We start from the raw sequence: 25,626 nt of genomic DNA on the forward strand, positions 1-25,626 counted from the left end.
CACACACACACACACGCACACACACACACACACACACACACACACACACGCACACACACACACACACACTGACAGAGATCAGATAAGTGCCAGTAAGGGTCTATTTCAGGGCAGGAAGAATGGCAGGTTGGCAGGTGCCAGAGGCTCTCAGGGGCCTGGAGGTTTCCTGTGTGGGGAGGTCAGAGGAGCTTGAGGGCAGAGATCCAGGAGACATCAGAGGGCCAATGAACACTGTTCCACAGCAGCAGCAACTGGGATGTGTCGGCAGCAAGTCAGCCACAGAAGTACAAAATGCAACCATTTACTGACATATGTGTCTTGTATTTGAAACCACAACTATAAACTGTGAAAACAAGACCAAAAAACTACCAAAAGTAGTAGTTACTCAAACTAGCTTATTAACAAAGCTCAAAAACAATCTTAAGTAATCTAATATAACCTGATCTCTAGTTTCATAAGAGAGAAATATTCAACAAACATGTGTGTAATGATCAAATATGACTATCTAGCCATGCAGTGGACATGATGGCAATGATGAGCTTCCTTAGAGGCCAATCAGGCTTTACCATGCATACTTTCTAGCGTCACCATGTGTGTAGAGAAAGCATACAAGGCTGTGGACACTCAGAGCCAAAATGTAGCAGTGAAACAACCAAGAGGGCTGAGCAGCTAATTAGAAATCCTTTGCAGTATAGTGAGTTCTGTCATAAGGCTGTAAGAGGATGGACGCTATAGAAAGAACCTGCTTTGGTCTAGACAGATCAAATCATACCAGATCAAAAAGTGTGTGTACAGCCAACGCGTCTGTGTGGATGCAGCAATGGAAACGAGCCGTATGCAGCAGTATGATCAGTTCCTTGTCTCTGGCTGAAGTTGAGATGAACGGTAAAATCCCCACCTGTCCATGCACAGAGCTAGTTGCTCATATATGGACACAGGTGCTCTGGAAAAACGTCCTCTCCTGACTGTTGGTAAAATAATCAACAGGCTGTTTGAAGAAGCTGCTGTGTCTACACTTGATGACTCACTCTGTCATTGCATTATAAAATACAGATTGTTCCATAAATTCTTTCCAGTGTTATTGTGTTTTAAGCAGCGCAGGAGCCAAAACAGTTAGTACTAGTTATATAATGGTTTCAGCATCTGGAAAACTCAAGACTTGAGCACAGGCCAGTACAGGGAATCTACACTCCTGCCCAACCTTGACACAGGAAAGCAGGGTGAGACAGCCAACACAGCGCTATGCTGGCCATCAGGAAAGGATGACAATATTTATATCATCGCCAGGGTAGGATTTCTGGCACCGTAACATTGACGCACCTGTTATTTCAGTCAGCCTAAGGTACCAGGTTTCAGGGCGAGGGGTTAGGTGTCCGTCCCTCTCAGGGCCGAGGGTGTGTATGGTTGTGTGTGCGTGCGCATTTGCGAGTGAGCCTTTGTATGTTTATGTAAGCGACTGGGCACATATGCGTGTGAGAGAGCACAAAAGCGATCATTTATGAGACAGTGCAGCAAAAATATGAAATGATACAGATGTTTTCATGCAGACAGGCAAACAAAAAGGTGAGAAGTGAGATGGCGAGGTCATCGCAGCACTTTACAAACAAAATCATGTCGAGAAAGGAATGCACGACACATTTATAGAGAAATACAGCACAATGACAAACAGCCGCTGTCAGAATAATGGATGTTCCTCTGCTAATGTCATGTAACTCTGCAGTCATCACTCAAAAGAAAAGATCACAGTGTCGCCAAGGTCGTCAGTCAGCAAGACGGAAGGAGCCACACAGTCGATTGATTCTGATGCTTCATCTTTGTGAGTCGAACGGTCACCTGGGAATCCAGCTGATGCCGTCACAAAAAGACTTCTGTGCAATGTTTGACAGATTCAGACCTTATTAAATCATTGCTCCTCCTGCAGGGTGAGGATTGAAGAGGCCTCCACTGGGATAAGACATCTGCACAGTAGCAAGGTCGGCTTAGCTTGTAGTTTGTGAATTCAATTATTGGAGAAAATAATAATGTAGAGGTTAAAGAAGACTGAAGGGGTTTTTCTACAGGGCTGTTCAACATCTGAAGTAGGACTTTATCAAAATACTAAAAATGTGCTATGTCCTGCTGGTGCTTTCACAGTCACGCTTCTCAAATGGGTTTAAGTTGGCAGGAACGAGTCAGTCAGCGCTATACAGCAAAACCACATGCAGTATAATAGAAATGGTGTCATGTGAAAAGAGAAATCATTTAGTCCTTATGTTTATTACACAAAAAGAACAGCAAAGGCATCACCTTCATCATAATACGATTCACCACTTTGATCCAAAAAAAGCTGAGTAATGTCCTGATATGTGACCATTCAGAATTAGTAAAGGTAGAAAAAAGGCTTTGAAAGTTTCGTCATAAGCATCATTATTTATGTTATGCACAAAAGCAGGCTCTCGTGAATGATGTTTAACATACATTTTGATTGGAAAACATCAGCAATGGGTGGACAGAAAAAGTAAATGTCATTACAAACAATGCATTTAACTTTCAAATCAGGATAATGCATATAAAGAAACCAGCCTTTGGTACAAAGTTATAAAAAAAAAGGAACTCACATTCACATTTTTGCGTTACTGTAATCATGTAAAACGTAAAGTGAGTCAAAGCAAAATGTTTTAGTCACAGGCAAGGTACAGTCCAGGCATGTACTGTGTGAAGAAGGCAGAAAAGCAACACCATGGGAGAAATCTCTGCTCCGCTGCCTTTAACTCAGAATCCCACATGATGCTTCATATTGTGTATGTAACATCATATTCTGTGCAAAATACACACAAAATACAAAATACAGTACATATCAAATACATCATTCTGGATTTCATTTGGCTGGAAGTTTTTAGATCATTTGAATATGCGCTACTATCACTTTAGGGTATAAATAGAGTAAATAGACCAGAGGGAGTTTGTGAAGGGTCTGCTGTTGGTAGATCTGCAAGGCTACACTAGTCAAGGCTAGAATCCAGACCTGAGCATAGGATATCCATTCCGACGGTTGGCATGAACAAATGACGCACTGGATGTGATCGTTCCTTGGAAAGTGATGTTTTCACTGTCGTTTGAGGCAACGCATGATGCCTGGCAGGTTATTTGGAGCACACTGCTGAATACGTGAAGCTGCTTCAGATCATTTTCCTGTCTTCCTTGGTCAGTTAGGCTCCACTGGATGCAACATACATTCTAAAGGGTGAGCTGGTGACTCACAACTAAAGCACTTCTGAGTCTGTAGGAGTGGAGAAGCAGTCTGGGTTTGGTATGTATGTACAACAGCAAAAAAACAGAAGTGTTCAGTGTTCAGACGTTAACACTGAAGGCTTCTTCTTGGTTCAGTCACACAGTGAGGTGGAGATCAAATGATGACGGTCTCTATGTGAAAGGCGTGTGAGTAGGTGAAGGAGGAAGTGTGTTTCTGAAGGGGGAAGGATGGAGGCACAACAGGGGTGGTTGAGGGAGAGGAGGAGGTGGAGGAGGAGGACGTGGGGGAGCGGCTGGCCCATCGGGAGGGACGGCGTCGGTTGGCCGGACGGGCAGGCCTCGAGAAGTTCTTCTTGACGGAGGAAGAGGAGACAGACGACTCATCGCTCTCCTGTGGAGAAACAAATGAATTACCATTTAGGATTATCACACCGCTCTATCAACATTCAAATTCACACACTCAGATACTTTACATTTTGTCACGTGTTCCATCTGTAGTCTTCTTGACCCTAGGGGAAACAACAGGCATATTTCAAACAGGAACACGAACAAATTCAGCACGCTCACGTGGAAAGGTCATGCAGGGAGAACTTATTCCATGTGGTCCAGAGAAAATCATCTGAACCGAAATACCTGGCACATGCTGCAGTTCTGCTGCCACTTACCAAAACTTCAGAAGCTTCGGCGTTTTATTTTGGACAGTGTCCTTTTGGTTGAGGTTAAACTTAAGTGGTGCCTCTAATTACATTCTTTTCAAGAGGTCAAATAAAATTGTCCTGATAATCGCTCCCACAATTCTTTTAACATCTGCATGACTTTAAAGCAGCATAATCACTTCAGCTTCCGTGGTCTGCCAAGGGCATTTAGTCAGCTGGCTTCTTGCAGATACTTCTGTAATCACGACACAAAGACCAGAAAAACACTTCCACTACGAGGCCCCGTGGAGGGACAGAGAGGTGATAGACGAGTTGATAAGTGTGATAGACCTCCTGCCAAGTTTAAACTTTATATGCCACACCACGAGCTCCTTTTGTTAGGAGCCTTTAAGCAATGGAATGGCCCAGATGCCCAGATTATAATGGAGGCTCTGGCCTGCTTCTGTCTCTCACATACCAGAAATAAACAACATTCCCACCGGAGCTGTCCTCAGTCAAGGGCAACTAGTGCTTAGCGTTTCAGAATGGAATTAAAACAGAGTGCGTACGTGTGCAAGTCCATCCAGGTCCATAAGTGAGACTGGCCTTGAAAATGTAGTTTGACTTACTGTATTTTAGTCTTAATAAAATGCATACTTACACATTTTGTTCCAAGAGAATGCCTCTAAATGTTAACATCTGTACAGTAAAGAGCACACCTGCTGAGCGGCAAAACAGGTACTTATTGTACATGTGAAGGTTTGAATACAGACTCTACATGTTAGACTCTACCCACCTGCACCAATAGATGTATCTCTTTTGCACTCATGGCACTGTGGCTGCTGAGCTGTGCGTGTGTTGTGTGCGTCTGTGAGGTGTGTGAAGTCTGTGTGTGTCTCAGAGTGGGAGGTAAGGGCAGAGGGTCCATGTCCAGCATGTCCAGTTCTGAGACGGTCTCCTCCTGTCTGACATTGATGTTAGGACTTGAAGATACCTCGTCCTGATGGCTCTGGTTCTGCTGAGCCCGAGCTGCGCTCTCATAATTCTTCAGAATCCTTTCCAATGCCCCATAGTTGGACCTGGAACCCTCGGGCCGTGGGTATGCAGCCAGAGTGAGGGGCTTCCACGGGTGGTCATTCATCATTCGAGGCACAGGTCTGGAGGAGTCAGACTGGGAATGAGGAGCAGACACATGCCTTGGCGGTGCCTGGTGCCCTGGCTGTGTCATCAGTCTTTGTTTGTTCTCAGCAGGCAGCTGCTGGAGTGAGACACCGACTCTGGCTGGCTGAGGCTTTGCTCCATTGGGATTCTCATTCTTAGAGCTGGAACTGTCCACACTCTGACCTGGCTGGATATTTGAATCCAAGACAGGCTCAGAAAAGAGAGTCTCTGTGGTTTCTCTGAGTTGTGTTTTCCTGGAAGGACTGCTTGCTGTTCGAACTTTGTGCTTGACCTCAGAATGGTGTGCAGGACTCTGAAAGGTTATGGTGGTTGCCTCCCTGAGTCCAGTGTGTGGCTGTTCGGACGAAAGGTTCATTCTGACCTCTTGACCTTCAGGACCACATGTCATTCGCCTTGGTTGGACCTCATAAATTGTGGCATCCGAGGTGAAGGGAGATAATGTGACTTCAGGATGCACATCTATGACGCTGGTGGTGACATCAGTACAATGTGGCTGAAATGTTGTCTCTCTGGGAGGTAAGACCTCATCGGATATACAAACTGGCTGGCAACCCACAGAGTAGCCATCTGTTACTGTAGAACGGTCTTCCTCTACGCCACGACCCATCTCAGCCTGAAACAAAGTTCTGTTGAACTCAGCAGTTTTTTGTTCGAGCATTATGTTTCTCCTGGAGCCCTGGAGCTTGAGGCTGGTAGGTGGTATTTCAAGCGAGGACAAGAGCAAATCTACAGGTAATTCTTTTACAATCGGTGGTATTTGTAGCTCATGTAAGTCCCCAAGACCAGGTCTGTGCTCTGAGCGCAAGTCTCTTCCAGCAGTCAATATGTTGGCTTCAGAGAAGCTTTTCTGGACAGTCCCATGTGTAGACAACTTACTGTTGGTGAACTTGCTTGCATCGCAGGACCAGCGATTGTGGCAGCAGCCGATATTACACTTAGAGTTAGCAGGCACAGAGCACGACGCTACCACACCGTCTATTAAAACCTTTCCTTCATTTTCTTGTAGCATGGCCCCGAACTTCCTGACAATAGATGGACTGCTACACTTTCTGTCCACCAGAACACAGGGGCTATGGCACTTCCTCACTGTCGTCACAGGGGAATCTGGGATGTGGAGCTCTGTGTCTGGATGGGTGGGGGCACTCAGATTCCAGGAGGAGATGCGGGGAGGGATGGGTGGAGCTGATGTACCAATCTCAGAGAGTACTGCAGGGCTTGTCGTTGTTCCTCTGTCTGGATCAGCGGTGCTCGCTCTTGGGGATTTGCTCAGGCCTCTGGTGGCCTGCCAGGTGTTATCTGGTGACAAGGTGATCCAGTTTTCCCTCTCCAAGGCCCGGAGGTCATCGTAAATCTGGCTGAGGTCACAAGGGGCTTCATCCACCTCCAGTTGGGTTTTATCATGGTGAAACAGCATCTCGCTTTCCTCAGGCAGGCACAGGGATTCAGATCGATTCCTGAGGGCAATTAAACAGTACAACGCATTAACTCCACTCATGTATATAATCCGTCTCATTTATATCTCATGTCTACATAATTTCATTTGTGACTATTTTTCAAGAGAGATGTGTAAAAATATGATTTATCATTCATTTATAGCACTAAAACAAACATGGCATTGAGATGATGTACACAATAATCGCATCAAGACATGACAGACGTAGTGATTATCATAGTTCCATGTCGGCACCAGGAGGTTTGCATAGCAAAGGGATTTATTTACCTCCTATCTCCGCTCTTCTTTCTGATCTCATCCTGGTAGCTACAAAGCTCCTCGCTCACACGGGCTATCTCCTTCAGAGCCTGAGGCACAGAGAAAGGGAGACAGAGATAAAATGAGACGTGCTGGACACTGTTGCTGAAGTACTGTACAGATAAAACTTAAAACTGAAGTAGATAAAGAGGAATATGTAGACAGGAGACAGTACAGGAACACTGATGATCAAACAGTTTGTTGCGCAAAAGCAGAGACAGGGCTAAAAAATGACAGCCAAACCAATGTATTGTATATAAATAGTGTTTTAGCAAACACAAAAATAGCTTGAAACACTCACAGCATTCAGAGCAGTGGTGTTCTTCTTCTTTTCGCTGCCGTAGCTCCGCTCTGACCAGAGAGGACTTTCTCCAGGACTAACATGGACATTTTTTTCACTATCTGTAGGGATATTTTTCTGTGGCACTCCACATCTTGGAGCTCCATGAAAAATGGCATCCAGCTCTGTTGTATCCACAGCTTCCTTGCTATCAGTGACTGATTCTTGCTGCCAGGTGCCTCTGGATCTCAACTCATCCACCAGCTCAAGTTGTGACAGGTCACTGTGAGTGAACTGATCACCAACATTATATTCCCCGAGGCTGTCTGTTTGAAAGCAGGTGGACTGCTGAGTATCTGTGCCAACACAACCAGTGATGTTTCTGTTGCAACCAAACCCAGGTAACAGTGAATTGATTGGTTCTGACTGACTGCTGCTGCTGAGCGGCTCGGAGCGGCAGTTGTCACTGAGCAGGCTGGAGCCAGTGCTCGTCGAGCGTACGCTGAGCCTCTGCATAACATCGTCGTTGTCCTGCCTCCTGCTGTCCAGTCCGGTCCCTTCTCGCTTCGCCCTCACTTCACAGTACAGCTTGAAAAAAGAAGAAGGAATTGATGTCCATCAGTCTTATGTTGAATGAAGCAAACATTGTCCTTCTGTAGTCTGAAATGGATTCTTTAAAGATTCATTTCGACGTTAGGTTCTGCAATAATTGAACAGTAATATTACATTATAAAAAGCCAACAATTTGACTCAAATCACAAATTCAAATACAGCCATTATACACCCCAAATCATTTCTTTACTCAGATAGTTTGATTTATCTAATGGCATTATTATGTCAGTGCTGTACATTAAAAGGTACACCTAAGTCAGAGTTGTGTTCAAAGGGGCATACATTAGTGACGGTACTTTCAGCAATTACTCTCCTCTCACTGGATGCTTAGAATGAAATAAAGAGGATGGGTCAAGAACGAAAGGATTTGACAACATAATGAACATCAGTGGCACAATGTATTATACTATATCTACTGTATTGCTCCTGCATAATCGCAAACTAATATGGGATGACGGCAAGACAGCATAGCAACGAATCCTGTGAACGTATTTAGACTACACAGGATTAAAAAAACATTCAAAGAATTCTTTCAAATAAAATTGGATAACCCCTGGTCTCTTGCCATAAATCCCAAAATAGCAACTATTTCATGTTGACTGGGCTCCCCTCCCAACACACAATGTCTAGATGGGACTACTGCCTTTTAGCCTGCTTTATTCCTCCGCTGTTTTCCTCTCTCATTTTCTGCTCTCAGAGGGGCAAATGAGAGCCACATGTTCTTTTCAAAGCAAATTGTTCCAGTGCCTTCGCACTCCGTCCAACTACTTTTGCTTCCCTCATTAAAACCACTAATCTGCTCCTTTGGGCATGTCAGATTTTCACTCAGGCTTTGTCACCACCCATCCTAAACTATATTCTACCTTTGTCCCTCTCTCAGACCCATTAATTTGCTCTGAATCACTTCCCTATCTGACCTTTCTTATCCTGTTACACTTTATCCACTAATTCTCACCTTTTCAAATCAACCAGCTGAAAAAGTTGCACTTTCTCATTTTATTTTCACAATAAATAAATTTGTTGGAATACTTGATCACTCGAAGTGAGAGACAATTTGGTGTATAAAATAATGGCAAGCTCAGGGTTTAAGTCTTCCAATTGCTTGTTTTGTCCAAAAACAACTGAAAACCCAAAGATATTTACTGTCATATCAACAAAAGAAGATTTACTATCACATAGTAGCAAATCATCATCATTTGAGAAACTGAAACCAGCAATATTTTTGGCATTTTTGTTTGAAGAAAGACAGCTGCTACAGATGACTTTTTGGTCAATCGATTAACTGACTAGTTGTTTCAGCTGTATTTCTCATATTCCCCGAGCACAATTCTGCTGATGTATACAAACTGACTTCCCTCAAGTTTATATTCATTCATAAAGATGGTACTACAAGCACCATATAAATCCATATAAATAGTAAGAACAAGATTATTTTGAATAATGAAGGTGAATGAATGAATATGTTTTTCTGTTTTGGTCTTTTGACTGCCACAGAGAACCAACTATGACTTTATTTTTATCTATTAAAATGTCTTTCTGCTGCATGTCAGCTTCTCATCAGGTCATGGACTGTCTCGATCACTGCCTCTGTCTCAGTGTGCAGAGATCAGAGAAATATAGGAACCCTCACCCTCCTCTTATCACTCCTTCCTTTCTTCATACTCTGCAGCTGCACTGATCAGGGACATTGTTTTCACAGTGCTGATGGTGAACAGGATGTGTAGGAGGAAAGTGTTACATGCTGTAGCTGCTCAGTACATAGGATGCCATATATCATACATGTGGAGAATGTAGATGTCACTTTTTTAACTTTTACCAAAACCTTGACAGCTATGCAGAAATATTTTCATTCAGACACACACTCAGAGCTTCTTACCTCTTCTATTTTCTTCTGCATGTCCTTCAGCTGGCTCTCCCATTCCCTCCTCTCCACATCGAACCTCTCCAGCAGCTCGGCTTTCTCCCTTGACCAGTCCCTCTCATTGTGCTCCAGGCGACAGCGCAGGTCCATGGCTGTCGAGTGTGTGTCCGCCAGGAGCCTCCGCTGCTCTTCCCTCTCCCGGCGGAGCATTGAGGTCTCGCTGTGCTGTACTGGAGCACTGCGTGATGCCACAGAGCCAGGACCTGTTGCTGACTGGACTCCTCCACCAATCAACCCAGCACTCTCTCTAGCCTCCAACTGAAGAGAAAGAAAAAGACAGGAAGTGCAGAGGGCACAGAGGAGAAGAGGGAGCAGGGAGATGGGAAGGGAGCGAGTGGGAGAGTCAGTGGAGAAAACAGTCAGTGGTGATAAAGGATAAATTGCAGTTGGAGAAAGAGAATATGAGAGTCAGATGACAAGCCGGGCAAGGAACGAGAGAGAGAAATTGTTAGTGGAATTAAGGGAATGAAGGAGTGGCAGGAAGAGAAGGTGGAGAAAGTGGGGGAATAATGCACCATGGGGATGAGTGTGAGTGGGTTCAGAGGAGGGAAGAGGGAAAAACGAGACAAGATTGAAAGATGAAAATATCCTGTAAGAGCTCACACACTGGGTTCATGGGTTCAGGGTTCAAGTCTCTTTTCTACGGTACATCACGAACACAGGATACAGGGCAGGATATGGCAGATTCAGGCACAGTGAAATGTGTCTGCAGAGGATGCATGTGGCCTCAGTCAAACGGTACTCTGGCATACAGTTCTTAGAGAAAGATAGATTCATACAAAGAGAACATCTCAACATGAACAGGGCCAAACTTGTTTCAGCACACATTACAAAAATGCCAATTTTATTAGGTTCAACTGGACATTTTTGTTTTAATGAGATTACTGAGTGCCCCTATTCAATGGCCTTTTTTCAAGTGAAATACCCTGGGCATTTCCCCTGTGAATTTCATTGTGTTGGGGCCAAAACCTTAAGCCAGTAACATGTGGTCACTGTATTGACAACAAATAAGAAACATTGCAAAAGGATGCCCCACTTTAGATTGTGTGTCTAAGTCAGAGTTCAATCTCAAAAAAAAAAAAAAAAAGAAAAGAGCTTAGAAAAGCTGACTGCCTTTGATGACATTAAAGATTAAAGTCTTGGTGGTCTGATTTGTGCCTCTAGATAATGCTGCTGAGGAAACTAATCCAAAATGTCCTCTAACAACAAGATACCGTAATACAGAGGAATTATCTGATTTAGAAGCTTTCCTCTTTTGAAGTCTTTAAGAATGAGGGTGAGTTTTGGATCTGTACCTCCTGTGGTAAATATGTGCATTTTTGTCGCTCATAAAAAGGAAGTTCTGGCTTTGGAACTGGAGAGAGCCCAAGACAACGCCTCTGGATGTGCATATATGCTTGTGCCTCAGTGTGTGTGTGTGTGTGTGTGTGTGTGTGTGTGTGTGTGTGTGTGTGTGTGTGTGTGTGTGTGTGTGTGTGTTAGAAAGAGGGAGAGAATTCATACGAGCATGCCTGAGTGTGTTATTTCAGTGTTCAGTCACAGACAGCGACCAAAGACTTCTTACAAGCCTCGGTCATGGTGCTATTTCTGCCTGTGGCCTGGGGTCACGAAATTATGGTGTAGAAAAACAAGTCAACCCATTCTGTCTGCCTGTGGCTCTTCTCAAAGTTCTCCACAATTACAGACGGATGATGATGGGTGCTGTCCACAGTCTATTTAAATATCCGAATGTAAACAAATAGTGAAAGTGCAAAAACAAGATGGTTGGAGTCACAATAAAAGAGTTGAAAACTGTGAGAAAAACTTAAAAGGTAAAAAAATTTAAAGGTAGTCCTCTTAAAGGAAACTCTGGGGGAATAATTGCAAAAATATACTTGTATACATGGACACAGGTCAACCTCATTACAGCCAGCTGAGAGAAAACGCACTCATTCACACACAAGCGACTTAAAATCAGTTTCGAGGAGCCATCCCCTGCTACCCTTGGACACCCTGTCTGTCATTGCATGGCACAGAGTATATGAAGGTAACTGTGTCACCACGGTGACCCACTATAAATAGCGGACACAGAGCCTTTTACAATGTCACATTCCTAAGGGAGGTGGGGAGACGAGGTAAGGGGAGGAGGGGGAGTTGGCTGCTAAGGCAGAGTGAGATGTCTCCTAGCTGCCAGCAGCTTTCATAAATCAGTGGCATGTGGAGAAATATGCCTGGAAATATCCGGCCTAAGACCTCTGCCTGGGACCTTGGATGCTTGCTTGGTATTTGGTCGTCGAAGTGCCCAAAAAGGATGTGGAAACAACATACAGTACTTACATTCACAGCCATAACCGACTGTGCAGGAGGGTGTGTGATTAAACTCTGCTGATGAGCTACAACTGTGTTGGTGTTTAATTATCTTGTGATTAGAACTCATAATCTCTGGTATTGCAAAAAGATGATATACAGTATCAACTATGCCAAATTAAGAATGACATAATGACATGGCTACACTGTGGCTACAGAGCTTTGACCAATCAAGTGAAAACCAGCTGTTAACTACGGCTAAAAAATATGTAAGATGTGGAAATTTAATGCATTAAACTTCATTTTGAAAGTAATTACACAGCAGTTTAGCCTGTGGATTTAAGCAGACTGTCCTGGTACAGATAAGGACATCTGCACCATGACAATGTGCAAGTGCTATTTCATTTAAGGCTTCACTTAAAATGACCTCAAAATTCCAACTTACTGAACCCAGGTCCTTAAGTATGCATCACTTCTTCCATTCACTAACATTCCCTACTTGTACAATCCACTTGGCGGATTGGATAATCCTCTACAGTATTCTGGCCGCCTCCCTCTAATTGTGTGATAACGCTTTCAAAGTCCCTCTGCAAAGTCCAGTAATGAATGAACAAAAGTTAGCCGTCCTCTTAGCCGTGGAAGACTAACAAGTTCATCGTCAAAAACTGCAAGGAATTGTTCAGTTGAGCCCTCTTTGACTGTCTGACTCATTCAGTTGACTGCATCACAAGGCTTTTCTCAGACATAAATGTTAATTCTGTGATTGCTTTTCAAACTAATTCCTTCTAACCCCCCAAAGCTGCAACCTCCACAAGAACCTGTTTCAGTCTTCAGAGCTAAATATGGGATCTCCTCTGCACATGTTGAAAACAACAGGAGTTTCTCACCCATGTTGAAACAGTTCACATTTCACCTCGAAAGTGAAATGAAGTTACACCAGCATGCATTCTTGTCCACTATTTAGCCTACTTCTGAATGCAGCAATAAAAAGTCAATTACATGGATTATAAAAACATGATTTAAACAACATTGTCAAAGATCAACAGCTAAATTACACTGAACGCTACCTTCTTGAACTAAAAGCAGACCAAAGATTGGTTACAAATTTATTGCCCATCAGGAAAGCAAGGAACTTAGGAGTCTGTAAATTAGTCATTTGATTACTGAGCTGCAAATGATTTCACAAAACTTGACTTGATGTATTTTTAACCCAATGAGCAAGCCTGGATTAGCACTTGGTAAACATGTACCCAAAACTATAAACTGTGGCAGGATGTGGCATTAAGACAAAACAACTTTTACAATGGGGCTAACCTCGCCCAGCATGGCTCAACTCCAAGTCACACTTCCCTTTGTCTGTTTGTGCAATCAACATCAATAGAAATGTCTGCGTATGTCTGCATTTGCACTTTACAAATATGCAAATGTATAAAGAAATGAAATATCAAGACATTTCTAGTGTCCCACACAACCTGATCTCCCTGGTTCCCCAGAGTGGCAAAGCTCCCAGAAGAGAGAAGTAACACTCAGCTGCCTCAACCACTGATGTCTGACATGCACATCAGCATCTTGGTATAAACATCAGTGTGTGTGTGTGTGTGTGTGTGTGTGTGTGTGTGTGTGTGTGTGTGTGTGTGTGTGTGTGTGTGTGAGGCATTATGGTATAACCTCCTGCAGTAGATTAAGCCTCTTTCTTCCTCTGCCACACTGGGCTTTACAAACACAGAACAGTAAATGTCTGTCTTTATAAGACTCAGTCAACCACAGTGCGAGAAGGAACAAAGCCAGCAGGACAAAGAAGAAGAAGATCTTAACAGCAACACTGTGCCATCTACTCACACAGAGAGAATGACATTTATGGCAGTTATGTGTGTGTGATCTGGTAAAACCATGTTACTATGTCGCATTCCTGTGCCATCGAGTCATCAGTGGTCTTGTCCAACTACTCTGCAGTATCATTGCACCACCTTGTTAATTTACTGCACCACTTTATGGAATTTCTGGGCTTCATCGCGGCAGTCCGAATCATTTCATTTTGTTTTTTGCTTCGGAGGATGAACAAAGGGGGAGAGCTGTGTGATGGGTGAATGCGTGACCAATCAGTTTTAAGTCTATGATAGGAATCATATGGGGCTCAACTGGTAGATAAAGTCACTGTCATCACTACATCGAAAAGAAAAACACGCACAGTCAGCACAAAGAGAAACCAAACTCTGAGCAACTTTCACAGGATCAGGAGTTTTCATGAGCATGTCTCATCAGGTTTGTACTTCTCCTATAAAGGCAACCAAATAAATCCATCTCCTGATCTTAGTAGAAAAAAAGCTAAATCCCTAAAGCCACATTGCTTTGAAGAATAACTATGCATGGTCCTTCAAGTGATCTGTGCAATGCCTGACACAGCATGGCACCAGTATGCAAATGAAGTATTTTCTGCTCACTTCAAGAAACTCTTAAAGTTCATAGCTGTTCATGGCAACAATGGGTTAATATTTCATCCACTTGGTGCTAGCTTTTAAAAGCCAAGCTGGGTGTCTGTGTCTGGCTGAGCAGAGTTTGTCTCTTCACTGCAAATCTTTTGTCTAAGCTAAGGCTTGAGTTGGATGTATGCCAGGGTGACTTATCACCCTGCCATGTGGGTGGCAAATGTGGTGAGCCCAATTTACACCAAACTGAAGGCCAGGTATGCACACACATGCACAGAATATACACAAACATAACACACACAAGAAACAATATATTCAATTTCAATTTCAGAAATATATTAGGTGGAGTAAAAACCATTCTTTGTGTGCAGTAAACAACGTATCTATTGCTGTTAGGGGAGATTAGTGTTACTTTGCATTTGTACAATTGACCTCATACTGTGCACACACCTGCACACACGCCCAAGCACACCAGACAAGTACAGCTATATATAAAGTAATGAATACAATAGATTGCTCTACTGACACATATAAACACTATCTAAAATACTACTTTATTTGCTGAGTGAATACAGTCTTAAACACCAAATGCCACCCATGCACCATTGCCATCATCATGCCTGAGTTACCTGTGCAATCCTGCTTTTGAGCTCAGCCTTCTCCAACTCCCAGGCACATCTGTCTCTGGTGTACTGCAGCTGCAGCTCGCTCCTCTTCTCTTCCTCTTTCTTCACCTCCACCTGCACTTCTTCCAAAACTGTCTTCAGGTCCAGCAGAATCCTCCTGTTCTCCCCTCCCTGCATGGAAACACAGTTGGCAGCGATCTAATTCATCAAATATGACTAGATGAACTGCCTTATTTGAAAGCTAGACTATCCCTCTTCCACAAGGTGTAACAGTAGCAGTTAAAGAAGTCATAATCTAATCAAAATTGAAGCCCTGGGGAATATTCTGGGAATATAAGAGATGACACCACAAAACACATATTCACTGTTAACATTTGCACCATTTACAAACTACAACCTTAGAGGAGTATAGACTCGCTTAAGGCACACACAGAGACATATTAAGCCTCCACAGGGGTGGTAATAAATTTCCAATTACTTGTATGTCAGCCACTTCTCTCAACAATGACTCCTTCTCGCGCATCCATCCTTCTTTATCCTGTACGTGTCGCTTTTTCAAATCCTCAAATTTCTTTTTAAGCCGCGTGTGTTGTGTTTGCTGCTGCTGGGGTTCGGGACCCGGCCACACTTGGCCCCTGAGGACCTCAAGCTGCGTCCCTGCTCCACCCTCTCCTCTACCCGGTGAAGCACCGAACTGTGGCTCGTAGAGCTGACTGAAGACGGTGGGCGGAGAGGAGATCCTCCTCAGCGGACTGCGGCTTTTGCCTCTGCCTCTATCTGCCCTGTCCATCCCGGAGCAGGGAACGAACTCCCATCCCTGGGACGGGACGTAGCCCCCGCCAGCACCGCCCCCACCGTGCAGCCCCGAGCCGTTCATAAACGCGCTCCACATTCCTCCAGCGCATTAAAACATGAAAAAAGAAGCCAATGCGATAAATTATTAAAATCTGACCAACAAGCTATTTTAAGCATCCAAATCTGCTCTGTAAAGCGTAAGCTGATACATTTTTTTACATAGTTCAGCACACTTTTCCGTCTCCCGGCTGACTGATGGCACACTGAACGCATCAGTTATCCAAACCCGGCCGAGTCCCCAGCCGGCCACACAGCAGCCCACGCTGCGCTCATACAGGCGACGGGACTAGACGCTTTGGTCCCTTCCATATCCTCAGAGACAAGGTCAAGCCGTCATTCTTGTGCCACAGTCTCCGCGGTGTCCTGTGTCTATCTTTCAAAGACCTCCTCGCTGTTTTCCTTTCACATGTTTATACCGAAACCTCAGGGACGCGCTGCTGTGTCGTGTCTCTCTCTCCCCTACAGAGTCGGTGGAGGCGACAGTCCAGAGCTGGCAAAGACAGACACCCAGTAACCGCTCCGACGCGAATGGGAGAAGTTCCCAAAAATATCACGGAGCCCACTGATGTAAGAGCAGCGGTGTATTTTTACCTCCTGTAACCATGACTTTAGCTGAAGTCTGGATGAGGCAGCGGAGAAACATCCATTAATCAACACCGGATTGCTCTAATTACGTCGCAGAATACCACCTCGCGCTGTATCCATGACAACGAATTCATTTACGCACCGCGTCGCGGTAGACTCAAAACAGCACAGTTGGCCGTCACTGTTTTTAGAGGCAACACCCACTTCTTACGACCTAATTCTTATATTACAGTCACATAAAACAGGTTTCCTGCCTGTAAGAAGTTAAAACCTTTACCTTTCCTCTTTTCTCAGTCGGAACAGAAGTACCCCCCACCCCCACAGCCAGCCATTTCTCAACCGCTATCTTGGCGTGAAAGAGGGATGACTATCACGAGGAAAGCAACGAGGGGTGGGATGTTATTCATCTCGATTCAAGAGATAACACAACAAGTAGCTAGCCACCACAGCTGGTTTGTAACCTTAGCTCTGAAAGCAAACAAACAAAACAGCTAATTCGTTGCTTCTCACGACAGAGCAAGCTAACTAGTCGTAAGTTAAGTAGTGATGTTCAGTTAGCTTTCTACATTAAATGTGTGATATGATGTTGACGTTTATCTGTTGCGCGTTTCTGGGAAACGATCTGCTCAAGCGCTAAAAGTAACTTGAATTGACCCACATGGGCCGCTGTCTGAAGCCATAGGAAGCACATGCCATTTGGATGAACAGAACCTTACCTCTTCCTCCAGTAGGCTACGGTCCTGATTATTGCAACGAATGTCCCTGAAAAACCGCCGCAAAAGTCTGCATTTCTGCCAACGAAGTAGCTGAGATGAAGTCTGGACTGGAATGCGGCGACTTAGTTAAAAACAACTGGAGAGCGGCAGCCTACAGCTGAAATGATGCTTTCATTAACGGGAATAAAATCTCTCTCTCTCTCTCTCTCTCTCTCTCTCTCTCTCTCTCTCTCTCTCTCTCTCTCTCTCTCTCTCTCTCTCTCTCTCTCTCTCTCTCTCTCTCTCTCTCTCTCTCTCTCTCTCTCTCTCTCTCTCTCTCTCTCTCTCTCTCTCTCTCTCTCTCTCTCTCTCTCCACAGCTGGCCCTAATATGTGACGTAAAACATCCCACCGGTGGGATGAAAGAAGTGGACCGGTTCCGCCCCCGTCCTGGTGGTCAGGTCCGCTGGTTAAACAGATCCACCATCAGCACATTTTTGGCCTGATTTTTCAGACCCACCCATGGGCATTTTTACACACTTCTAAATGTCACATAACCAATATCCAAACATGGGTAAAATGCCAACACTCCTATCACATTCCCCTTGGACATTTGGGTGATTTGTTGCAGCTTATGTTGACATTTTATCATGACTCAGACAGTATAGTTGCCTAAGATGCACTTGCAAGAGACATGGGCCAAATGTTTGTTTCAATGCCAGATGGTGTGTGAGTGTCAGTGTTAGTGTTATTACTGTGAGTGTGCCCTTGTGTGTATGTGTGTGTAGTCTCTGTGTGTATTGCCCAAACAGTCATAACACAAACTTCAGCATTTACAATGTAGGCCTACTCATAAATCTGGTTATTGCTGCTGTTGTGTGAAAACCTCACAAATAGACTTACCTATTAAAAACCTCACTACTAAAAAAATATGGTGCACAAGCACACAGGCAGGTGTTTTCAGTTACTGTGGCTGATTCGACCTCAGCTCAGGTTAAACTGGACCGAGCTAAGTGGGGAAACACATAATGTCCTGAATTTCTAGGAGCTACTAAGAGTGAAAATAGAGTAAACTAACAGAAAAGTGAGGCAGATGTCAGTCAAGCAGTCGGTACGAGCCCATGCAGTCAAGAAGCATCCAGTTAGGCAGAGTAAGTGAATACGCCTGTGTGGGTGTACTATGGGTGTGTAGGGCCTTTGAGACTGCAACATTTTCAAAACTTAGATTGAATGTAAAAGCTCGTTACTCACAGCCAGAGTTTAATGGCGTACTCACCTAACACTCCACTGTCGGTCCGAGGTGTTTGGTCTCCAGTAAATGTTGAAAGCGTCTGCGTAGACTGGCAGCTTGGTTCATATATGAAAAATGATAATGTCCTGTACCTTGAGTGACCTTATGTGACGTGTTCAACATAACAGAATCGAAATGAACAATAAGTTTAAAAAAAGAAGAGGAAATAATGAAAATGTACATAGTATGGGGTTGAGTGTGTGCTTTACAGAACAAAGAACAGGGTGAAAAGGAATACCAATTTAAAAATGGTGGCGTAAGAGAGTGAGGAAAACAGAACGAGAATGAGGATCAGCAAAATAATGGGCTGAAACATCTGGATGGATGACAGTTAAATTAAAAGCGGGGAGGGCAGAGGGAGTGAGGGGCAGATTGACAAGTGGTTAGAAAAGTGCATATCAGAGGAGACAATAATGACAGTCCTTAAAGTCAATCATTCATTTGTTTGCATTGGCTTACAGACAGTGGCTCCTCTGCCTGTTTATCCTCCTGCTTGGGGACATCCAGCCGGTCTATGAAGCTCTGCAACTCCTTCCTGAAGGCTTTCATCTGGGCGTTGATACGATACAGCAGCTCATGCTCTCTGATCCTGTGGAGCAGAGGATGTTTGGACTTCAAATACCATTTGAAATACTGCAGTCAAACAAACACAGGGTGAGTTGAATGGGGTAAAACTGTGATCCCTAATCCCTTTTATGTGTTTATACCTGCCACCTTCCTCATCCTCATCCAGCCTGGCAAACAGCTCCCCATTGGTGACGTACACCCGGGCCTCAGCGATGATAGTGCTGGTGTCAGCGATGAGCCTGTCGATGGTCCGGCCCAGCCTCTCCGCCTCGATGCGGATGTCTATCATCTGCTGCCGGTCCTTCAGGCTTCTGGATAAAAAACGGCTGTCTACAGGTGAGTAAAGGGAACGCGTCGGGGTGAGGCAGCGGATGTTCCTCACCTCATCTGAGTCGCTCTCCCCTCCGATAGGGCCCTCGCGTTTGCGGTGAGGCGGGAGGAGGCGAGGGGAGGAAGCCGAGGCTGAGGGGGTGTCGTCATCCCGTCCCCCATCGCTCTCAGCATCACTGTCCCGAGGGCTGCCGCGGATGCCCAGGTGGGACGCCAGGTCATAGCGCTGCATGTTGGAGAGCAGCACGCGGTTCTCATACTGGAGCTGCATAACTTTGCCACTCAGTTCATTGATCTGCAGACGAGCCGCTTTCAGCTCCTCCTGGAGGGCCTCCACTTTAGCGGGGTCAGCTCCTCCTAGGGTTGAAACAAGGCGACAAAGAAAAGTGGAACACCTCTGCAAATGAGGCTTTCATGTGCAGCTCCTGGGGGCTTTACAAAACACATTTTTCATCAGATACAGATTTATTAAGCTGAAATAGAACAGATATCTCTTACTCTGAAGTGCAGTTGTTTTGTTCCTGAAAGACAGTGGACAGAAAAAAAAAAGAAAACAAACCTCCAGCATGTCTCGATCCAGCTTCGTGGGATCCGGCCTTGTATTTCAGCTTATTGAGTTCACCTGTCACCTAAAGATGAAACTGGATGTTATTCCCTTGTGCATTTAGTGCCGAAAGTATTAATAGATCAAACATTTGAATTTCTAATGCGTGAGTCTTAGATAACAGACAGACCTATAAAAAGGCCTCAAAGACATTGATGATACCAAGAATAGCACCAGATACAAAAGGACAGAGGAGACACTTATCAAGATTACTTCTTACATCTGTGAAATTAAAGCAGCGCTGTGTTGCCTTGTGACATCAGAAAGCATACGTCATATATTATTTACAGTCTGCTGATATTTTAATGGAGATATTTTAAATTCCACCATCTTTAACAAGCCTTCAAAGAGAGGCTGAACAAAATAGATAGCAGTCCCAGACAGAGAAGCTACAGGGGAGTGTTTCTATACAAGTATAACTGATGTAGTAGCTACTGGATTGCGAGTCATGCTATAAATAAATAAATAGTGTTGTCCAGTTGCAATGCACTGGACCTGTTGATGAAACTGGCATTTCTACCTTTTTGTTCTCTTCTTCCACATCTGCTAAATTCCTGCGGAGAAGTTCTGCCTCGTCCTCCACCAGCTGAAGCTGCTGCCTCAGCTCTGAAAGGGCCTCGCCCTGCTCCCTGCACTGCTGACCTCCAGCGCCAGAGCCGTCCACTCCTGCTGCCGCCAGACTGGGAGAGGAGGGAAGCATTGAGAACTGTGAAATGCAGTTTACAGCCCCTCTTTTCTATTCGATTTTTGGGAAAGCAATACAGTCTTGTTAAGTTAATCTAATTCAGTCTGATGATGAATGAATGCAAAGTACCTGTCCTCCCTCATGTCATCCAGTTCAGCCTTCAGCCCCCTGTTCTCCACCTCCAGTTCCACAATCTTCCTCCCCAAGATGTTTGCTTCCTCCTCCACCAGGCGTAAGCGCAGTTTGAGCTCTGATTCACGGGTGGTGGGAGGCCCTCCAGCCTCACCTTTAGGCAGAGGGCTGTCCACGTCCCCGTAGAAAGAGCGGTACTTCTGCAGCTCCTGCTCCAGCCGGTCCTTCTCCTTGTCAATCTTTGCCATTTTTTTACGCATCAAGATAGCTTCCTCCTTGATGAAGGCCAGCTGGCATTTCAAATCGTCGTTTTCTTCCTGTGAAGACAGTTTGTTTGTTTGCCCATTACTTACAGTCTTCTGGGTTGTACATGTTTTTTCATGGAGGGGAAAATACACTGTAATGTAATTTTTTTTCTTGTGTAAGTTCATTTGTTTGGTCGTGTGCTTTAAAAAGTCAACATTCCCGGAATCAGTTTCATTGCCTCTGAATGTTTTTCCTTTATGTTACTTTCACTCCTTACAAATTATGACTCTCCAGGACCCAGTTCTACATATTAAATTGTGTTTTAATTTGGAAATTACATTGCAAAACAACCTCATTATTAAACATCTCCATTGAAATTTAGGACTTTATAATCTAATTATGTGTCTAAATGCTGACTCACCTCAAGCGGGGTCTGTGGAGCCTTTCTCTCTGCTTTCTGCCCATCCTTACTTCCTTTTCTTTTCAGTGAGAGCTGCAGGGACACAGTGGTTACATCATCATCATCAGCTCACTGTTTTCTTACTGAAGGCAGTGATATCATCTGGATTTATGGAACACTGAAGGTCCAGACAAGTAATGGAAAAACAGGGCTGTTTAAAGTCACCCTCAAGAACATTTCTGGTAAAATATTCAAAGTGAAATCACAGTGCTCTCAGTGCGAGTGTGATTTTATAGCCTTGAAAGAAAAACAACCCCATAAAGAACAGTTGTTAGTCCTTTTATCATGTTTATGATTATGAATGAATATTTCACCAATCTTTAAAAAAAATCTGTTATGGTTATTCTTTCAAATTCAAAGTCAACCTTGTGCCAACCTAACCTTGCCAGTACAGTAGCGGCAGTACAGTAATACAGTGAATGGGTCGTATTACACATATTCTATTCAGCCATTTGTACACATTCAATAACAATAGAGAGAACTGTGTACTGTGGATATTTCCTTCACATTTGAATGTACATACAGTATCCATTACTGTTTCCAAAGCACTCTATATGTACAAACAGACACACTCTCATAAGCCCCTCACCTCTTTGGCTTTCTCCAGTTCATTCTGCAGTGCCTGCTTGGTGACCTCCACCTCTATCAGCTGCTGCCTCAGCTTCTCATTCTCCTCCTCTGTCTTCATCCTCTTCTCCTCCACATTCTCAAGCTCATGGTGCAGGCGCACAGACACGTCCTTCGCCACCTGGGAGAGGGACAGAGACAGAAGGAAATATAGAAGTAATTAGTCTGGAATATGATAGAATGATGCTCAGCCTGCCAAAGACTCACCTTAAGGTCTTGCTCCAGACTTCTGAGCAGCTCTCCATCCACCTGGCCACTTTCTGCGAACCGCAGCCTCTTCCTCTCGGCCTTCTTCAGACGGTACTGAAGGATCCGACAGTTCTTGTTGGCTCTCTCCAGCTCTCTGCGCATGTCCTGCAGCTGGCAGGCGTCTTCCTCATAGAAGGTATCCCGCATCTCATCCATCTCTGCCCGCATCTCCTCGATTTCGGTCTACAACACGGCGGAAAAAAACAAAACAAAATGCGTCACAAAGTGATTGCATTCAACCTGGGCCCACAAAAGCAAATAAACAGGGTCTTTAATAACATCTTTTCAAAACAAAGCGTGCAGCTACGTGCAGTTGTCATTGTGAATCTGCAAGCAAATACAACAGGTGCGAGCATTGCTCAAAATGATTTGATAAACAAAATGGTCTGGCTTGTAATATCTTAAACATTTACCTTAAGATCTTCGTTTTCATCCTCCAGCTTCTCGATCTCTTCGTGCAGTCTCTGGTCTGGCCGGGGAGCCGGCTGTGGACAGTCGGGCTCGGGGGACAGCTCCGGCTCTGAGGCCGGCGGTGATGCTGATTTCGTCTGCATCTTTGTCCCTTTCTTCCCCAAGCTCTTATTCAAGTGAAACTGTATTAGCTCGGACTGCAAGCATCCCTCCTTCCAGAAACCGGGTCCGCAGCCCACTGTGCCTTTGGAGCTCTTCTTGCTGCCGCTTGTCGCCGCGGCGGCCTCCGCACCTCTCGGGTTTTTACTCCTCAGTTTGGGGGATTTGGTTGCGCAAGGCTGATCGGAGACGACGCGGTTCGGATCCGCTCTGGAGGGTGAGGAGGCATCAGCGGCGAGCCGGGGGGAGTCTTCTGGTGTCTGGGTGCCGCTTCTGTCTGCCGCCGCCGCGGGCCTGCTCAGCGTCGGGCTTTCAGCACCAGCAGCCTGGACAGCAGCCGCGCCTCTGATGGCAGGAGCGCCTCCGGCCTGCCGCTCCCTGCCTGTGGAGACGGGAGAATGACCTCGGCTGCTTCTCACTCCCCCTCCCCCTCCTACTCCTCCTTGCCTTGACGTGATGGGCTTTGACGAGTTGCTGCCCTTCTGTGTAGCTTTAGATCCACCGTCTTTGAGCCCGGCCGGAGACGACGATCGCTGCTGCTTCCGGCTGCTATTGTCTGGCTGCCGCGGCGAGTCGGCAGAGGATGGGTTCATCATGGTGTCAGAGACTCAGCTCATCCTCAACAACATCCATCCCTTTCACCAGTATCCCTGCAGCTGGAAAACAATTGACTTTTCAGACCGAAAGGCTACAAAAGGATCTACAGTCTAAACAGCACATAAGAAAAGGTTATCCTCTACAGGTCGACCAACTAGGCTTACAAACTTGGACTAATGTGGTTATTAAAAATAGCTTAAACAGGTACGTCAAGACGCACCTTGCATTTTAAATGAGGGATTTTTATTTCTTTTCTTTTTTTTTTTTTTTTCTCACATAAACGAGGCTAATTAGGCTTATGTCTGTGGAAAGCGCCCAGGGACAGGTATACTACCAGTGATCATGCAGTCGGCCATTCAGCCCCTGTTTGATGAGATGTGTGTGAGATCAGCTGCAGATCGGGTAATTAGACAATCATTTGCGTCATGTGCGCTGCCCAAAGGCCAATGGGCGAGAGAGAGAGAGAGAGAGAGAGAGAGAGAGAGAGAGAGAGAGAGAGAGAGAGAGAGAGAGAAAGAGAGAGCAAAAGGGAAGGCAATGTCATTGGCTATTAAACCTGGAGCAGCGGCCAGCCAATTAAACCGGTTTCACTTCAGTTGGCAGAAATAAGGTTCAGAGTGGCCTCTGTTCTGGTCCTCGATCGACCCAGAAGAGACAAAGAGCGGTCCAGCTTCTTGATACTACAAAAGCCACATCCAGACAGACAAGAGTACTGACAGAGCCGTTTCCTGTCAGCCATCATCTTCCTCCTCATATCCAACATTAGCGATGAGTCATTACTTAAATGGATGGAGGATGAACCATAAAAGTGTCAGAAGCAATAGACACAACGTCTCTTTTAGGGAGTCCACAGTTGGAATGGTTTGAGCTTTTTTTTTTTTTTTTTCTTTTGTCTCTTTGGTTTTAAAAGCACTAAATCGACAGTGTCACCCACTCACACACAGACTCTCACTCCGTGCTGATTAAATCAATATCAAATAAGACTAAACAAAAGGGGAAAGGCAAAGCTCCGTTTCTTGCCCAGAGTGCTATCTACATACAAACAAGTGGGAGCAGCAACAGTAAATCAACCCACCTCGGAGGCCTGACAGTACAGAACAAAATGTGTACCACAGTCACACATTTGCCCTTCATACAGGTTACTGTTGTCACATTCACCCAAAACACGCCTGTGTGCACAAAAAACGGGTTATCACGTGGAAATCATGAGGCTCCAACTGAATTTCTTACCTTTTCTGGGGGGTTTTGTCGGATGCTGAAGGGTAGTGGTGATGGGGAGGCAAAAGGGATGCTGACTCGAGCGCCTCCCGACCACCGAGCAACCTGTTTCAATATTCATGGCATTACATCATCGCTGGGAGGGCCGGGGCTGCACGGAAGTGAAGCTGCACGCAGCAGGCTGCTCTCATTGGAAGAAGACAGACTCTCTCTCTCTCTCTCTCTCTCTCTCTCTCTCTCTCTCTCTCTCTCTCTCTCTCTCTCTCTCAACAGTGATTGGATGGAGCCACTTGGGACTGTACATTCATCCACCTTGCATTCTCTCATTTGAATTGACCTTGAGTATATGGATCTGACTTGACCACTGGAAAGACTGTGACTGCTCCGAAGGTTTCTAAGTGGAATTTTTTTCAAGGGTGCAACAGAGCTCTTTATACCAGGAAGACAATATGGCTGAGACCTCAGTGGACATTATTCAACAGCTGTCATTGAACTAAAGCAACTACAGCTTATCTACCAATAAGTCCGGTTTTCCAACACACACAGGGTTGCCTGTCTCTTACAACATTTTTTTTGTTTACAATAATGCATAAGCTTACTGTACATTTCTGTCTAGACTTTGTCATAACATACAGTGAAATCCTTTAAATTAAGAGCATATGTGTTGTTTGCTTAGATTCTGACATTTATTTGAATTTGGTTCAGTGATCAGACTCATAACATCCATTCGTGACTTGGATTTCAGTCATGGGAGGTTTTATTTACAGCCTCAATGAGTGTTTGAAAACATTCAAAAATGTGGTAGTCTCTATATTATTGTTTCTTGGCCATTGCAGTCTCTCTTCCATCTCTCATCTCTGTCATAACCCAAAACTGAAGCTGTTGCACAACATTTTTCCACGAAATCCCGGGAATCACTTGTCAAACTATTTAGTATTTGGGACCTTTCTTAATGCTGTCAGGGCAT

At 44.7% G+C, this 25,626-nt stretch overlaps 1 protein-coding gene across 4 annotated transcripts; it reads right to left on the reverse strand.

The window, feature by feature from the left end:
* Positions 1-2,237: 2,237 nt before the first annotated feature.
* On the reverse strand, positions 2,238-24,828 carry LOC139333688 (microtubule cross-linking factor 3-like). Of its 4 annotated transcripts, XM_070966296.1 has the most exons (12): positions 24,672-24,828; positions 22,688-23,500; positions 22,233-22,457; positions 21,988-22,146; positions 21,360-21,431; positions 20,690-21,009; positions 20,396-20,555; positions 19,831-19,900; positions 19,082-19,628; positions 18,834-18,963; positions 18,360-18,690; positions 14,983-15,120 (listed from the first exon to the last, which is right to left on the reverse strand). In XM_070966296.1, exons 2-11 carry the CDS (start codon positions 23,438-23,440, stop codon positions 18,580-18,582), a joined length of 2,547 nt encoding a protein of 848 aa, XP_070822397.1. In that variant the 5' UTR covers positions 23,441-23,500; positions 24,672-24,828; the 3' UTR covers positions 14,983-15,120; positions 18,360-18,579. The 4 variants fall into 4 exon arrangements, with proteins under 4 accessions (XP_070822395.1, XP_070822396.1, XP_070822393.1 ...); XM_070966294.1 differs by lacking the exons at positions 18,360-18,690; positions 18,834-18,963; positions 19,082-19,628; ... (6 more) ...; positions 22,688-23,500; positions 24,672-24,828 and adding exons at positions 2,238-3,622; positions 3,705-3,740; positions 4,663-6,502; ... (2 more) ...; positions 9,567-9,869; positions 15,428-16,353 and having other exon boundaries at positions 14,953-15,120; XM_070966295.1 differs by lacking the exons at positions 18,834-18,963; positions 19,082-19,628; positions 19,831-19,900; ... (5 more) ...; positions 22,688-23,500; positions 24,672-24,828 and adding exons at positions 2,238-3,622; positions 4,663-6,502; positions 6,769-6,848; positions 7,100-7,666; positions 9,567-9,869 and having other exon boundaries at positions 14,953-15,120; positions 18,360-18,582.
* Between the last annotated feature and the right edge of the window lie 798 nt (positions 24,829-25,626).

The sequence above is a fragment of the Chaetodon trifascialis genome, chromosome 7, assembly GCF_039877785.1.
Source record: "Chaetodon trifascialis isolate fChaTrf1 chromosome 7, fChaTrf1.hap1, whole genome shotgun sequence".
NCBI lineage: Eukaryota > Metazoa > Chordata > Actinopteri > Chaetodontiformes > Chaetodontidae > Chaetodon > Chaetodon trifascialis.

What these genes read in the sequence shown, in the direction of transcription:
- LOC139333688 (XM_070966292.1), bottom strand. Translation starts at nt 15,841, where the DNA reads ATGTGGAGCGCGTTTATGAACGGCTCGGGGCTGCACGGTGGGGGCGGT. An exon ending in TGCAGAAGAAAATAGAAGAG is followed by an intron (nt 7,667 to 9,566) that starts GTAAGAAGCTCT and finishes TCTTTTTTCAAG; the next exon opens with CTGTACTGTGAAGTGAGGGC. An exon ending in AGATACATCTATTGGTGCAG is followed by an intron (nt 3,623 to 4,662) that starts GTGGGTAGAGTC and finishes GTTTCTCCACAG; the next exon opens with GAGAGCGATGAGTCGTCTGT.